Source organism: Ceratotherium simum, chromosome 3, assembly GCF_057802395.1.
Source record: "Ceratotherium simum simum isolate JZ-2026a chromosome 3, ASM5780239v1, whole genome shotgun sequence".
NCBI classification, from domain to species: Eukaryota; Metazoa; Chordata; class Mammalia; order Perissodactyla; family Rhinocerotidae; genus Ceratotherium; species Ceratotherium simum.
Genome location: NC_141902.1, coordinates 81,546,468 through 81,560,839, shown reverse-complemented (window position 1 = coordinate 81,560,839; position 14,372 = coordinate 81,546,468). Strand labels below are relative to the sequence as shown.

Here is a 14,372-nt window from a genome sequence, read left to right as displayed (position 1 = left end):
TATAGGTTACATACCCATGACTCATTTTTTTTAGAAGTGGGAGTCCGGGGGCCGGCCCCGGGTCGTAGCGGTTAAGTGCGCGCGTTCCACTGCTGGCGGCCCGGGTTCGGAGCCCAGACACACACCGACGCACTGCTTGTCAGGCCGTGCTGTGGCAGCGTCCCACATAAAGTGGAGGAAGATGCGCACGGATGTTAGCTCAGGGCCAGTCTTCCTTGGCAAAAAGAGGAGGATTGGCATGGATGTTAGCTCAGGGCTGATCTTCCTCACCAAAAAAAAAAAAAAAAGTGGCAGTCCGACATTTAGACCCACTTCACTCATTTCACCTGCCCCTCACGCCCACCTCTGGCAACTACTAAGCTGTTCTCTATCTCTATGAGCTTGTTTTGTTTTGTTTTTAGATTCCATGTATAAGTTGGATCATATGTTATTTGTCTCTATCTGACTTATTTCACTTAGCATAGTGCCTTCAAGATCCATTCATGTTGTCACAAATGGCCCAAGATTTCATTCTTTCTTATGGCTGAATAATATTCCATTATGTGTGTGTGTGTATATATGTACATTTTCTTTATCCTTTCATTCATCGATAGACATTTAGGTCGTTTTCATATCTTGGCTATTGTAAATAATGCTGCAATGAACATGGGGGTGCATATATCTTTTCGAGTTAGTGTTTTTGTTTTCTTCAGATCAATACCTAGAAGCAAAATTGTTGGATCATATGGTAGTTCAATTTTTTTTTTTTTTTTTTTTTTTGGTGAGGAAGGTTAGCCCTGAGCTAACATCTGTTGCCAATCCTCCTCCTTTTGCTGAGGAAGACTGGCCCTGGGCTAACATCTATGCCCATCTTCCTTCATTTTATATGGGATGCTGCCACAACATGGCAGTGCATAGGTCCGTGCCCAGGATCCAAACCTGCGAACCCTGGGCTGCTGAAGCAGAGCGCGCAAACTTAACCACTACACCACCGGGCTGGCCCCTGGTAGTTTTCTTTTTAATTTTTTGAGGAACCTCCATACTGTTTTCCATTGTGGCTATACCACTTTACATTCCCACCAACAGTGCACAAGGATTCCGTTTTCTCTACGTCCTCACCAACACTTGTTATTTCTTGTCTTTTTGATAATAGCCATTCTGACAGGTGTGAGGTAATATCTCATTGTGATTTTGATTTGCATTTTTCTGATGATCGGTAATGCTGAGCATCTTTTTATGTACCTGTTGGCCATCTCTATGTCTTCTTTGGAAAAAAGTCTATTCAGGCCTGCCCATTTTTTAATCAGATTTTTTGTTTTCATGCTGTTGAGTTGTATGAGTTCTTTATTTTGGACATTAACCCCTTATTAGATATATGATTTGCAAATATTTTCTACCATTCAGTGGGTTGCCTTTTCATTTTGTTGATGTTTTTCTTTGTTGTGCAAAAGCTTTTTAGTTTGATGTAGTCTCATTTGTTTATTTCTGCTTTTGTTGCCTTGCTTTTGGTGTCAGATTAAAAAAAATCATCACCAAGACCAATGTCAAGGAGCTTATTGCCTATGTTTTCTTCTAGGAGTTTTATGGCTTCAGGTCTTATGTTCAAGTCTTTAATCTATTTTGAGTTAATTTTTGTGTATGGTGTAAGATAGTGGTCCAGTTTCACTCTTTCACATGTGGCTGTCCAGTTTTCCCAGCACCATTTATTGAAGAGATTGTCCTTTCCCTCTTCTATATTCTTGGCTCCTTTGTTGTAAATTAATTGGCCATGTATATGTGGTTTTATTTCTGGACTGTATTCTGTTCCATTCATCTGGGTGTCTGTTTTTATGCTAATACTATACTTTTTGATTACTATACCTTTGTAATATAGTTTGAACTCAGGGAGTGTGATTCCTCCAGCTTTATTTTTTTTCTCAAGGTTGCCTTGGCTATTCAAGGTGTTTTTTTTTTGTTTTTTTTTTTAAGGGAACAATTACATAAAAGCTTTATTTTTAAGACCTTTAGGCTTAAACAAGACCTTGGTTAAAATAAGCTCAATATTTTTTCCCTAATTTTTTGTTGTGGTGAATATGCATATAAAACTTACCATAAAAATTTACCACTTTTTTTTTTTTTCATTTTAATTTTTTTGTTTATTGCAGTAACATTGGTTTATAACATTGCAAAAATTTCAGGTGTACATCATTGTACTTCTATTTCCGCATGGACTACATCATGTTCACCACCAAAATACTAATTACAACCCATCACCACACACACGTACCGAATTATCCCTTTCACCCTCCTCCCTCCCCCCTTCCCCTCTGGTAACCACCAATCCAATCTCTGTCCCTATGTGTTTGTTTATTGTTGTTATTATCTACTACTTAATGAAGGAAATCATACGGTATTTGGCCTTCTCCCTCTGACTTATTTCACTTTGCATTATACCCTCAATGTCCATCCATGTTGTCACAAATGGCTGGATTTCGTTGTTTCTTATGGCTGAGTAGTATTCCATTGTGTATATATACCACAGCTTCTTTATCCATTCGTCCCTTGATGGGCACTTAGGTTGCTTCCAAGTCTTGGCTATCGTGAATAAGGCTGCAATGAACACAGGGGTGCATGTACCTTTGCAAATTGGTGTTTTCAAGTTCTTTGGATAAATACCCAACAGTGGAATAGCTGGATCATATGGTAGTTCTATCGTTGATTTTTTGAGGAATCTCCATACTGTTTTCCATAGTGGCTGCACCAGTTTGCACTCCCACCAGCAGTGTATGAGAGTTCCCTTCTCTCCACATCCTCTCCAACACATGTTGTTTCCTGTCTTGTTAATTATAGCCATTCTGACGGGCGTGAGGTGATATCTCATTGTAGTTTTGATTTGCATTTCCCTGATAGTTAGTGATTTTGAACATCTTTTCATGTGTCTGTTGGCCATCTGTATATCTTCTTTGGAGAAATGTCTGTTCAGGTCTTTTGCCCATTTTTTAATTGGGTTTGGTTCCATACAAATTATAAGATTATTTGTTCTATTTCTGTGAAAAATTCCATTGTAATTTTGATTGAGATTGCATCAAATCTGTAGATTGCTTTGGGTAGCATGGACATTTTAACAATATTAATTCCTTTAATCCATGAATATCTCTCTATTTATCTGTGTATTTTTCAATTTGTTTCATTAATGTCTTATAGTTTTCAGTGTACAGGTCTTTCACCTCCTTGGTTAAGTTTATTTTTAGGTATTTTATTCTTTTTGATGCATTTGTAAATGGGACTGTTTTTTAAATTTCTCTTTCTGATAGTTTATTAGTGTATAAAAACACAACATAATTTTGTATGTTGATTTTGTGTCCTGCAACTTTACTGAATTCCTTTATTAGTTTAACAGTTTTTTGGTGGAGTCTTTAAGGTTGTCTACATATAATATCATGTCATCTGCAGATAGTGACAGTTTTACTTCTTCCTTTCCAATTTGGATGCCTTTTATTTCTTTTTCTTGCCTAATTGCTTTGGCTCAGACTTCCAATACTATGTTGAATAAAAGTGGCAAGAGTGGCCATTTTTGTCTTGTTCCTGGTCTTAGCTTTTCACTGTTGAGTATAGTGTTAGCTGTGGGCTTGTCATATATGGCCTTTATTATGTTGAGGTACATTCCCTTATACTCACTTTGTTGAGAGTTTTTATCGTAAATGGATGTTGAATTTTGTCACATGCTCTTTCAGCATCTATTGAGATGATCATATGATTTTTATCCTTCATTTTGTTAATGTGGTATATCACATTGATTGATTTTGTTCAACCATCCTTGTATCTGTGGAATAAATCTCACTTTCATGATGCATGATTCTTTTAATGTATTGTTGAATTCAGTTTGCTAATATTTTGTTGAGGATTTTTGTGTCTGTGTTTATCAGGGATATTGGCCTATAATTTTCTTTTTTCGTGTTGTCCTTATCTGATTTTGGTATCAGGGTAATGCTAGCCTTGTAAGATGAATCTGGAAGTGTTCCCTCCTCTTCTATTTTTTGGAAAGGTTTGAGAAGGATTGGTATTAATTCTTCTTCCAGTGTTTGGTAGAATTTACCAATGAACCATCTGGTCCTGGTCTTGGTTTGTTGGGAGGTTTTTGATTACTGATTCAATCTCCTTGCTAGTAATTGGTCTGTTCAGATTTTCTGTTTCTTCATAATTCAGCCTTGGTAGGTTGTATGTTCCTAGGAATTTATCCATTTCTTCTAGATTGTCAAATTTGTTGGCATATAATTGTTTGTGGTAGTCTCTTATTATCCTTTGTATTTCTGTGCTATCAGTTGTAACATCTCCTCTTTCATTAATGATTTTATTTATTTGAGACCTCTTTTTTTTTCTTGGTGAGCCTAGCTAAAAGTTTGTCAATTTTGTTTATCTTTTCAAAGAACCAGTCTTTTTAAATCTATTAAGACTTGTTTTATGGCCTTATGAATAAACACTTTTAGTGCGTGATTTCAACTCCTCTGTCAACTTTTTTAGCTATATATTTTTAGTTATCTTCTTAGTGTTTTAGGGAACTATAATAAATATTTCATTTATTACCATTTATTTCAAATTAATACTAAGAGTTCTGGTGAATTTTAGAAACTTTACTCCAGTACTGTTCCATAACTTCTCCTTTCTTTTGTGCTATTATTGTCATATATATTAACTGAATCTATGTTAGGACCTCGACAATACAGTTTTATAATTATTGCTTTATATAATCTTGTATCTTTTAAGGAAGTTAGAAGAAAAGAGAAAATGATAAGTTTATAGGATCTTTTATATTTACTCATATATTTACCATTTCTGGTGCTCTTTCTTTCTTTCTCGGGACTTGAGTTAGCATCTGGTAGCATTTATTTTTAGCCTGAAGACTCCATTAGAATTTCTTATAATGCAGGTCTTGTAGCAATGATTTCCCTCAGTCTTTGTTTATTTGCGATTATCTTTATTTTGTTTTGTTTTAGGAAGATAGTCTTGCTGGATATAGAATTTCTAATTGACAGCCTTTTTCTTTTAGCACTTTGAATGTGTCCTTCTACTGCCTTCTGGCTTCCTTTGTTTATGATGAGAAATCAGGCCTTTTTTTGTATTTTTTTTCAAAAGTCATTTTTCTTTTGCTGCTTTTAAGATTTTTCTGTGCTTTTGCAGTTTGATTGTGATGTGCATGTGTGTGGCTCTCTTTGTGTTTATCCTGCTTGGTATTTATTGAGCTTCTTGGATCTTTAGAGTAGTATTTTTCGTCCAAATTTGGAATTTAATTTTATGGCTACTGTTTTTTCAAATATTTTTTCTTCTCCTTTCTCCTTCTTCTCTTTTTATGGGAATCCCATACCACATATATTTGTGCAATGGTTCTGTCCCACAGATCTGCAGGGCTTTGTTCACTTTTCTTCAGTCTTTTTCACTGGTTTTCTATTTGGATACTTTTTATTATTATCACTGATTTCTTGTCTACCTGTTCAAATCTGCTGTTGAGCCTCTCTAATGAATTTTTCTTTTCAAAAGTTGTACCCTTCAACTCCAGAATTTCCATTCTCTTATTTCTCTTTATTGAGAATTTTTTCTATTTTTTGAGTCATTGTCATCATACTTTGATTCTTTAAACCTGTTCTTTTAGTTCTTTTAACATATTTATTATAGCTGCTTTGAAGTCATCATCTGCTAAATCCAACGTGTGGGTCCACTTAGAATCAGTTTCTATTTACTCACTTTTTTCCTGAATATGGGCTACACTGTCTTGTTTTATTGCATGTCTTTTAATTTTTTAAAAAACTGGACATTAGAAATGTATTGTTGCAACTCTGGATTCTGATTGGTTTTTTCTACCTGAGGATTGTTGTTATTGCTATTTATTTTTTTAGTAATTTGCCTGGACTAAAAATATGAAATCCATTTCCCCCATATTTTGTGCCAATTGATGTCTCTGTTTTTTTTTTTTTTTTTTCCTTTTATTTTTGTTTTAATTTTTAAGCCTAGGTTTTTAGGACTTTTTCCTGTGTCTGCATAGCTTAGTGGTTGAACACCTTAAGATAGTAAGGCTTCTGTCTTTTGCCATTGGATCTATTTGTGGATTCAGAAACACATTTAACATTTGGGCAGTTTTCAACTTTACCCCAGCTATTATTTTGTGTTGGGCCCTCTCTTTTCTCTTCTGTGCATGTATGCAAGCTGGCTGTAAACCTGAGTTGTGTAAATAGCTTGAGCCCTCTCTGGTCTTCCCTGTGCTTTCTTACCACCTCCTGTCAGCCTGGGACATGTGGAGAGTCTGTCAAATGTCTTTCTATTTCATATCCTATACCTCCTTGTTAAATTTCTGGCTCATCTGCCATTTCCATTTTTTGCCCCAACCTGGAACACCCTTTAGCCTCGTAAAATCATTGGCCTCCCATGTTCGCTTATGACCAAGATTGCTACTTACAACTGATGACACTGCTGGGTGTGGGCTTTACACCTTTCGTTCCACTTCCAGTCAGCCCCCTCCAGCAGTGAAGCTGCTGGTTGTTTGCAGCCTGCCCTGCCGTATTAAAACTGTTGTACTAAACTAGCTGGGTGAGAGGATGGGAGATACCCCAAGCAAGCATGCCACAGATTTCTGTTCTACTTATCTGATGTGCAGTAGTTTTTCATGAATAAGTGCTTTTCCTTTTGTTGAAAACCTTTGGTCACTTTCCAGAGTGCTGAAAAGGTTGTTTTTGATAACTTGGTATAATTTTATAGTTGCGTTTCGGGCTGAGGATTTGGCATCCTCCTCACTCTGTCATACTGGAAGTTCCAGCTTTTTTTTTTGGCCATCGTTTGCATGGCATATGTTTTTATTATTTTACATTTAATCTATTTATGTATTTATATTTAAAGTGGATTCCTTTTAGATAGACTATACCAGGGTCTTGTTTTTAAATCCACTCTGGTAATCTCTTTCTTTGAATTGATATTTTCAGGCTATTTGCTTTTAATTTTATGATTGATCTCGTTAGATTTAGGCCTACCATTTTATTGTTAGTTTCCTGTTTGTAACATCTAGTTTTGTTTCTTTGTTCCCTCTTTCCTGCCTTTTTTGGTATTATTTAAATCTACTTTTATATTCTATTTTAATTCATTCATTGGCTTTCTGGATTTATCTCTTTTTCTTTGTATTTTATTTTTAGTTATTGTTTAGGAATTACACTATACATGTCTTTCAAAATCTGATTTGAAACTCTTTTACTTACCTCAACTAACCTTTATGTTATACTTATCATAAATAGTACATCTTTATATATTAAAAACCATATCAGATAATGCTATAATTTTTGCTTTCAGCAGTCATGCATATCTTGAAGACCTTAAAAGGAGAAAAGTAATAGTCTATTATATTTACTCAGAAATAGTAACTCTTAAATTTGAAGACATAATGGCTAAACCTGAGAAAATTTGGTGAAAGAAATAAATTTACAGGTTTAAAAAGCTCAGCAGACCCCAAATAGGATAAATGCAAAGAACGCCATTTACAGACGCATGATAATCATTCTACTAATGACTAAAGATAAAGAACAAGTCTTGAAGGCACCTAAAGAAACAGTGATTCAAATAACTGTGGATTTTTCCTTGGACACCATGGAGGCTGGAAGATGGTGGAACAACATCTTTCAAGTACCCAAAGAAAAGAATGGCCAATCCAGAATTCTGTATCTAACGAAAATAATCTTTAGGAGTTACAATGATACAAAGACATTCCCAGATAAAGGAAAACTAAGAATTTGTTGCCAGCATACTTGCTCTGGAAGAAATGCTAAAAGTTTTTCAGGCTGACAGAAAAGATATAAGCAGGAAACTTGGATCTTCAGGATGAAAGAAGAGCAGCAGAGTTATTTAAGAGCATCCTTCGTCCTGGCCTCAGTGCAAGTTTCAGACTTGACCAAATTTGCTACATTATATTTGGCTGATAGTTTTCCAGTTTTTAACTTGAGCCCACACTTTGAACTCTGTTTCTTTATTCCTGCCTGATATATTGCTACCCCAGGTTTATTTCCTATTTCTTGTGTTTAAGTTAGAATCTTAGATAAATTTTGTTTGACTTTATTGCTTTCTAAAAATATACTTTCCATTGGCTGAGCTTATTAGCAAGTATATTTTTTAACTGATTATTGAAATAAAGATGCCATATAAAGTCTTAGAATTGTGGCCTGTTATAAAATGGTCATGAAAATTATGTTTAATTGAATCCACCTGAGAAGCTATTTAATTTTATTTCTCTCTCTTTCCCAAATATTTTCATGGTATGACAAAGTCATTAATTTTCCAACCATATTATAGATAGTATTCAACTCAATATTTTAATTAGAATAACAGCTCAAGTTTTTTCTAACAAATGAAAGGCCTGTATATTAAGCTACTAAGAATAATGGTTTTTTTGTTTCATTTGTTCATTTAATATATGCAGTTCTGCCTGTTTCAGATTTAATGAAATATTTTTTATTCATCGCATATAGGAAGTAAGAAATGTCAGTTTTTCTTTCCCCTTCCCATTCCTCAGTACTTTGACCTTTGGTACTGACAGTTTATGTATCCTTTTCTTTGTCATATCTGAGATATGAGCATATCTGCCAAAGCAAAGTGTAAATATTCATCTGTTACCATTGTAGAAAGTAAATTATGGAAATTTTAAAATCATAATCACATATTCTTTCCCTATTTCACAATACAATAAGGCAATGCTGAATTAAAATGGTGGACAATTGCAGGTCTTAGTAATTTTTGCAGCCAAGACAAAACACTTTTTTACACATTTAATTATTTTTGAAATGATGAAAATAATTTATTTTGCTTGCTCCCATATGATTTTTGATGGATTTTTTAAATTCCTTTAAATAAGTGGCCTATAGATACTGCAATTCAGAAGTGTTGATATAATTTTAGGTTTTTTCCTACAAAAAAATTAAGTTTTTAGCATTGGCATCACCATACTTAGAGTGTAATAGTCTAGAAACTAAAATTATCTTTGGCTTTTTCCTATTTCACTATTTTCCATTTCCAATCAAGCATACCTGATGCTTTTCTTAAAATATCTCTGGAATTTACCTTTAAATTCTGTCACACTGCCTCTGTTATAGTCAAATGTCTACTTGTTTTCTCAGCCTACGATCTCTTTCCATTTCATTGCTTTCTGCATATTTGCCATTTTAACCTTTCTAAAAGAGTCCTTTCACCCTCCAGGAATATTCAAGAGATGTCATATTCCCACTACAGTAAGTGCACACTTCTCTACCCTGTATTCATTATCATCTGTGTCTCCACCAAGCCCTCTCTATTGAACTTATTTTTGACTCTTCTCCCATTGGTGTATTTGATACTTTTGGGGCTCCAAATAGCCTGTTGTGCATGCTGTATTTATTTTTTCACTTTCATACCTTCCCTGAAGCATTCACCCTCACACCCATCCCCTGTTTGGAATGCTGTATCTGCTTTCCTTTTGACCTAGTCAAGTTCCCATCTCCTTCAATAAATTTTGCAAAAACTTTTCCAGCCCCTCATCTAAGTCCTTTCCCTGAGCTCCTATCACACATTGTCTCTTGTATGTAATGTGATTCTCAATGGCAGAGAGCTTGTCTCATTCTTCTCTTGGCACCTGGCCCCATGGTGTGTAGCTGATGGGTTGCACTTCTGTCCCATTTCACTCCTATAATCACTATATAAAGTGAGGTTAGAAAGGTTTCTTGTTTCTTTTTCTTTTTATTAAATTCTAAAACATGATGATTCTTCCCTCAACTCCCTCACCCCCACACACTCCACATGAGAAATAATTTTTTTGTGTGAAATAGATAGGTAGGCAGGCAGACTAATCTAGATGAAATCTGTGCTAATGGAGCCAAGAGTGAAATTGACTCCCATGTGCATCATTTAGGTTCAAATAGATCAAAACCCCTGGTAAGTGTCCCAGACTGTTCACTGACTCCTGCCTACATATCTTCAAAAACGTATGTTGTTCAGTATTGGGGAAATTGGGCAATAAAGTGTGAACTTCCTAGCACAAATCCCTTGAAATATTATAAAAATAACTAGAAATGAATGAATTTTGCACTTGGATTACTTTTATTTGAAAAAAGTTATTAAAAATGCTCCTGTTAACATAAGTCTCTAACAAGGACTGGCAAACTTTTTCTGTAAATGGCAATATAGTAAATATTTTTAGGCTTTGCAGATCTAAGTGGTCTCTGTCACATATTCTTTTTTTGTTTTTGTTGTTGTTTTTTACCACCCTTTAAAAATGTAGAAACCAGTCTTAGCTTGCAGGCAGTACAAAAGTGGGCCATGGGCCCAATTTTGCTTGTGAGCCATAGTTTTCCAACCCCTGGTCTGTAGCCATAAGAAAAACTAATCTGTGTAATTGAGCATCCAAGAGGGCAGAAGATTTTCTATGCAATAGGGAAGACATTGCCAATAGTAATCTAAGCCCTGAACAAACTGGACTGTGCCCAGAGGGGTGCAATCAAGTGGTGGGAGCATGGCAAACCTTGACCTGAGAGGAAGGGCTCGAGGAACAGGGTCAGGATTAGAGAAGGCTGAGAGATGGCTTCACAGTGGTCTTCACCTTGAAAGTTCCATGATGTAGAAGAAGTAGTCTTGTCCTGCACAGCACTTCCTATAGAGCCTAGAGTGGAATGTGCTGTGTAAATGTCCTTCCCCTAGAGATTGCTTAGCAGAACTTCCTCTGCTCAGAGATGCTTTGTGATGACTTTCCCTGAGAAGGATGAAGTATCTTGTAAAGAACTTCTCAACCTGAGACTTGGTGATTTGGTGTATGACAAGGACATAATTGTGCTCACCATGGAACAGGTTACAACTATAGACATCAATAATGAGAGAATATTGGAGTAAATGGAAGGATTTTATTTGGATGGAATTAAAGTAAATCTTCATAGCATATGTACACTTAGAGTGGATTTTTAAAAAGGAACCATATGGCTGGACAATATATAAAAACGTCACCTACCGTTAATTTCATTTTATTACTAACTTTACTATGGTGAAAATTTCCAAAAGACATCTTGATTCTTAGTCCAGAAATTTTCTATTTAGTTCATATCAACAAGGTGCACTTACTGGGATACTATAACTTATATTTTTAAGTCCCTTGCAATCTACTTAACAGAAGGTAAAATCACAAAAGTAGCAAAAACCAGGTACCTTGAAGTGGCTGTAATTGTTCTTTTATCACTGTAGCAACTTTTGATTCATCAAAAGCAGAAGCCATAGTAACAGACTGCTGGCTCAGATTCACTGCTTGTGTCTCTCCTTTCTCTATGCCAGCACTTTTCTCCATGTAAAAAAATTCTGGCAGGATAATTTAAAGACACCTACCTAGGTTGGATTTGCATACTAGACCTAAATTCTGTGCTTCAGCATTCACGTCTGTGAAAATAGCTGCAGCTACTGATTTTATTTGGTTGAACTTTTACAGTATTGATTCGTTTTACTTAATTAATGTAATTACTTAATTTAACCAGGATGCAATTTATCTTAATTTTGATTTTGGTTGTAGAGGTTGGCGATTTGAAGGAGCTGCAGACACTAGACATTTCTACCAATCGTTTGCTAACTTTACCCGAGAGGCTTCACCTGTGCCTTTCTCTGCAGTACCTCACTGCGGACCGAAATCGTCTGTGGTGTGTGCCGCGCCATCTCTGCCAGCTGCCCAGCCTCAATGAGCTCTCCATGGCTGGAAACCGTCTTGCATTTTTGCCACTTGGTAAGTGATCATGTTTGTATGGTAAAGCAAAAATGCCAAAGAATAAGATGGAAAGCCTTTGTTTCCTTGACTAGGAAGGGTTAGTCAGTTTCTTTCATTCTGTTTATCTTGAAGATTGCCTCTCTAAATCCATTTTTTCAGTGAACAAAGCATCATTCCCAGTTAACAAATAACATTTATTTCAATTAGGGATTTCATATTTTAAAAAGAAATCAGTGCTAAAAATTTGTTTAGGGAGAAAACATATGAGATATGAGATGATTTACTCCTAGAAAGGAATTAAATATACACATATATATATAAATATATATATAGTGTGTGTATAAAACTATAAAATTGAGAGGGGATGTGGAGCAGTATGAAAGGAGAGCTAGTGGTACAAATATATCTGCTTAGATGTTGACTTCTATGTAGAAAAATTTGTGTTGGGTATCCTAATGACTACTATTACCAGATAACCAGACTACAAAATTTTAAAGACTTTAAAATTAGTTGAACTGCTTGCTGAGCTAGAAATGTCACCCTGGCTAATAAATAACATATTATCCACAGTAGATTTCTGTAGCTGGCCCATTTTGACATAATATATGTTAAAGAACATAAGCCTTTAATAAAATACATTTATTTTCACTGAGAATTGAATTATTTTGTTGCCTTATGAGAAACAAAAGTGCCATTAAAAAAAAATTAAAATACGGAGCTCCACAGAACTGTAAACTGTCACAATAAGCATCATATGATTTTACTCATAAAAGCATTTTTTATAATGAATAATTTATCTCTGAGGGCAGTGAAGTGAATAATTTACTAGACCCTGAAAGGAAATATTTTCCACCATAATAGAGTACACATATTATTTTCAATTAAAAATAACTATGAGACATGAAAATCAATTTGAGTAATAGTAAATATCCATTTTTAGATTACTTTTCTATAAATACAGTTAAATTCTATATTTATAAAATTAACGAAATAAAACCATTTCAGAAGCAAGCTACATTTCTAAGAAATCAGAGCTTTCTTTCAAGTGAGAAAAATATCAAATATAAATAGGTTTAAAAAAATAAATATATCTACTGCATAAACCACAGGTTATAGAACAATTATAGTGGACAAGCACCGAGTTACAAATCCAAAGATCCAGGTTCTAGCCATGCACCGTATCAAGTGCATTGACCTGGAGTAAATCACCAAAAACTCTGAGCTTCATTTTCCTTATCCATAACCCAGAGATAATAACATTTATCTTCTTTACTTTAGAGTTATTTTGAAATTGAATAAGATAGCTCATGTATAACAATTATAATGCACTATACAAATGCAGGTGACTCTCAACTGAGAAGGCACAACTTGTGGATTACCATATCCTGCTTTTTAAAAGTTCTACCCTCCTTCTCATCTCTATGACCCTCCATAGTAACCACCACAACTTGTATTTACCACTTCTTAAGAACTGCGACCTACACCAATGCTGACTCCCTACCAAGTGATTGCTAGAATGGTGCAGTCAATGCTGATAATAAATGAGTGGAGGAAAGGAGAGAGGGAGGGAGGGAAAAGATGTGGTGGTTTGATTTGTGTGATGTAGAACCCAACTTACTGATATAACAGAGTTCAGGGTAAAGCTGGAAATTCCATTATAAGCACCCTTAACTTAGTGTGGTTTGACTTTAAAGTGTTACCAGAAACAGATTAGCTTAAGTCTGGGGCTGCCTATGCTATTATTCATAGTAGTGTTATTATTATTATTGACCATCCATATAAGGAGTGTTTCCATGTGCAATACTACTACAGCTATTTGTGAGAATAATGGCTGTCGCTTATTGAACCAGGTATTCTGTTAAGCGCTGTACAGATGCCCTCTAATTTAATTATTAGAAAACCTTATGACAAAATCTATTATTACAAAACCTATTGACAACCTAGTTTTACAGATGAGGAAATTGGGGTTCAGAGAAGTTAAGTAGCCTGCCCAGAATCACAGCTAATCACAGAATCACAGAATTGAATTTCAGACTCCATCTGATCCTAAACTCCACATTCTTTCCACCTTGACATGCTATTCCCATATTCCAGGCATGATCCCTCTGCAAGGGAACTTCATTTGACAATAGGCTGAACTATACTGAACATCTTTCTGGTTATTGTGTGGCCATCTCCAATGTCAAATCTGGGCTCAAATACCCCTATGGACACTCTAGTTGGCCCCATTCAGTCTCTCTCTATTTGCTGAGCACGGTCTGCTATAGCTTTCTCTAACTTACACTCTGAACATCAACCAGGTGCTCCCAATTACTTGTTTCTACCTTGTCTAGCTTCTGCAGATTCTGCAGCAACAGGAATCTTATAAAAGCTTAGACCAGAGACCTGTTACCTAGGTCTTTCTTGGTGCTAGCCACTCTTATTTTGCCTGGCCCCTTCAACCTCAGCAGAGCTCCTGATTCCCTAATTTTTAAGTTGTGCTGCTAACAACTTATTTTCCTTTGCCTTCGTCTTCTTGGTTTTTCCATTATATACACTTTGTCTCAAATCTAAACCATTCATACAATGACTGGTTCCGTCCTTCCTGTGAGTCTGATCCACAGGCCTGTTCTCGTGTCTGATAACCAGAGGTACTCTTATCAGAATGCCATCTAGCTTTAGACCCTGAGTTCTGCCT

The 14,372-nt window shown here is 35.5% G+C and overlaps 1 protein-coding gene across 6 annotated transcripts in view; it reads left to right on the top strand.

Annotated features, from left to right (window-relative positions):
- LRRC28 (leucine rich repeat containing 28) overlaps positions 1 to 14,372 on the top strand; it is a 154,304-nt gene that overhangs the window by 87,259 nt on the left and 52,673 nt on the right. For 5 of the 6 annotated variants that reach the window (XM_087428873.1, XM_087428871.1, XM_087428870.1 and 2 more), the window contains one exon: positions 11,507 to 11,713. The exons of the other annotated variant lie outside the window; for it this stretch is intronic. In XM_087428873.1, coding sequence (XP_087284999.1) covers positions 11,507 to 11,713 — 207 coding nt within the window. The remainder of the gene's footprint in view (positions 1 to 11,506; positions 11,714 to 14,372) is intronic. 6 annotated transcript variants of the gene reach the window in all.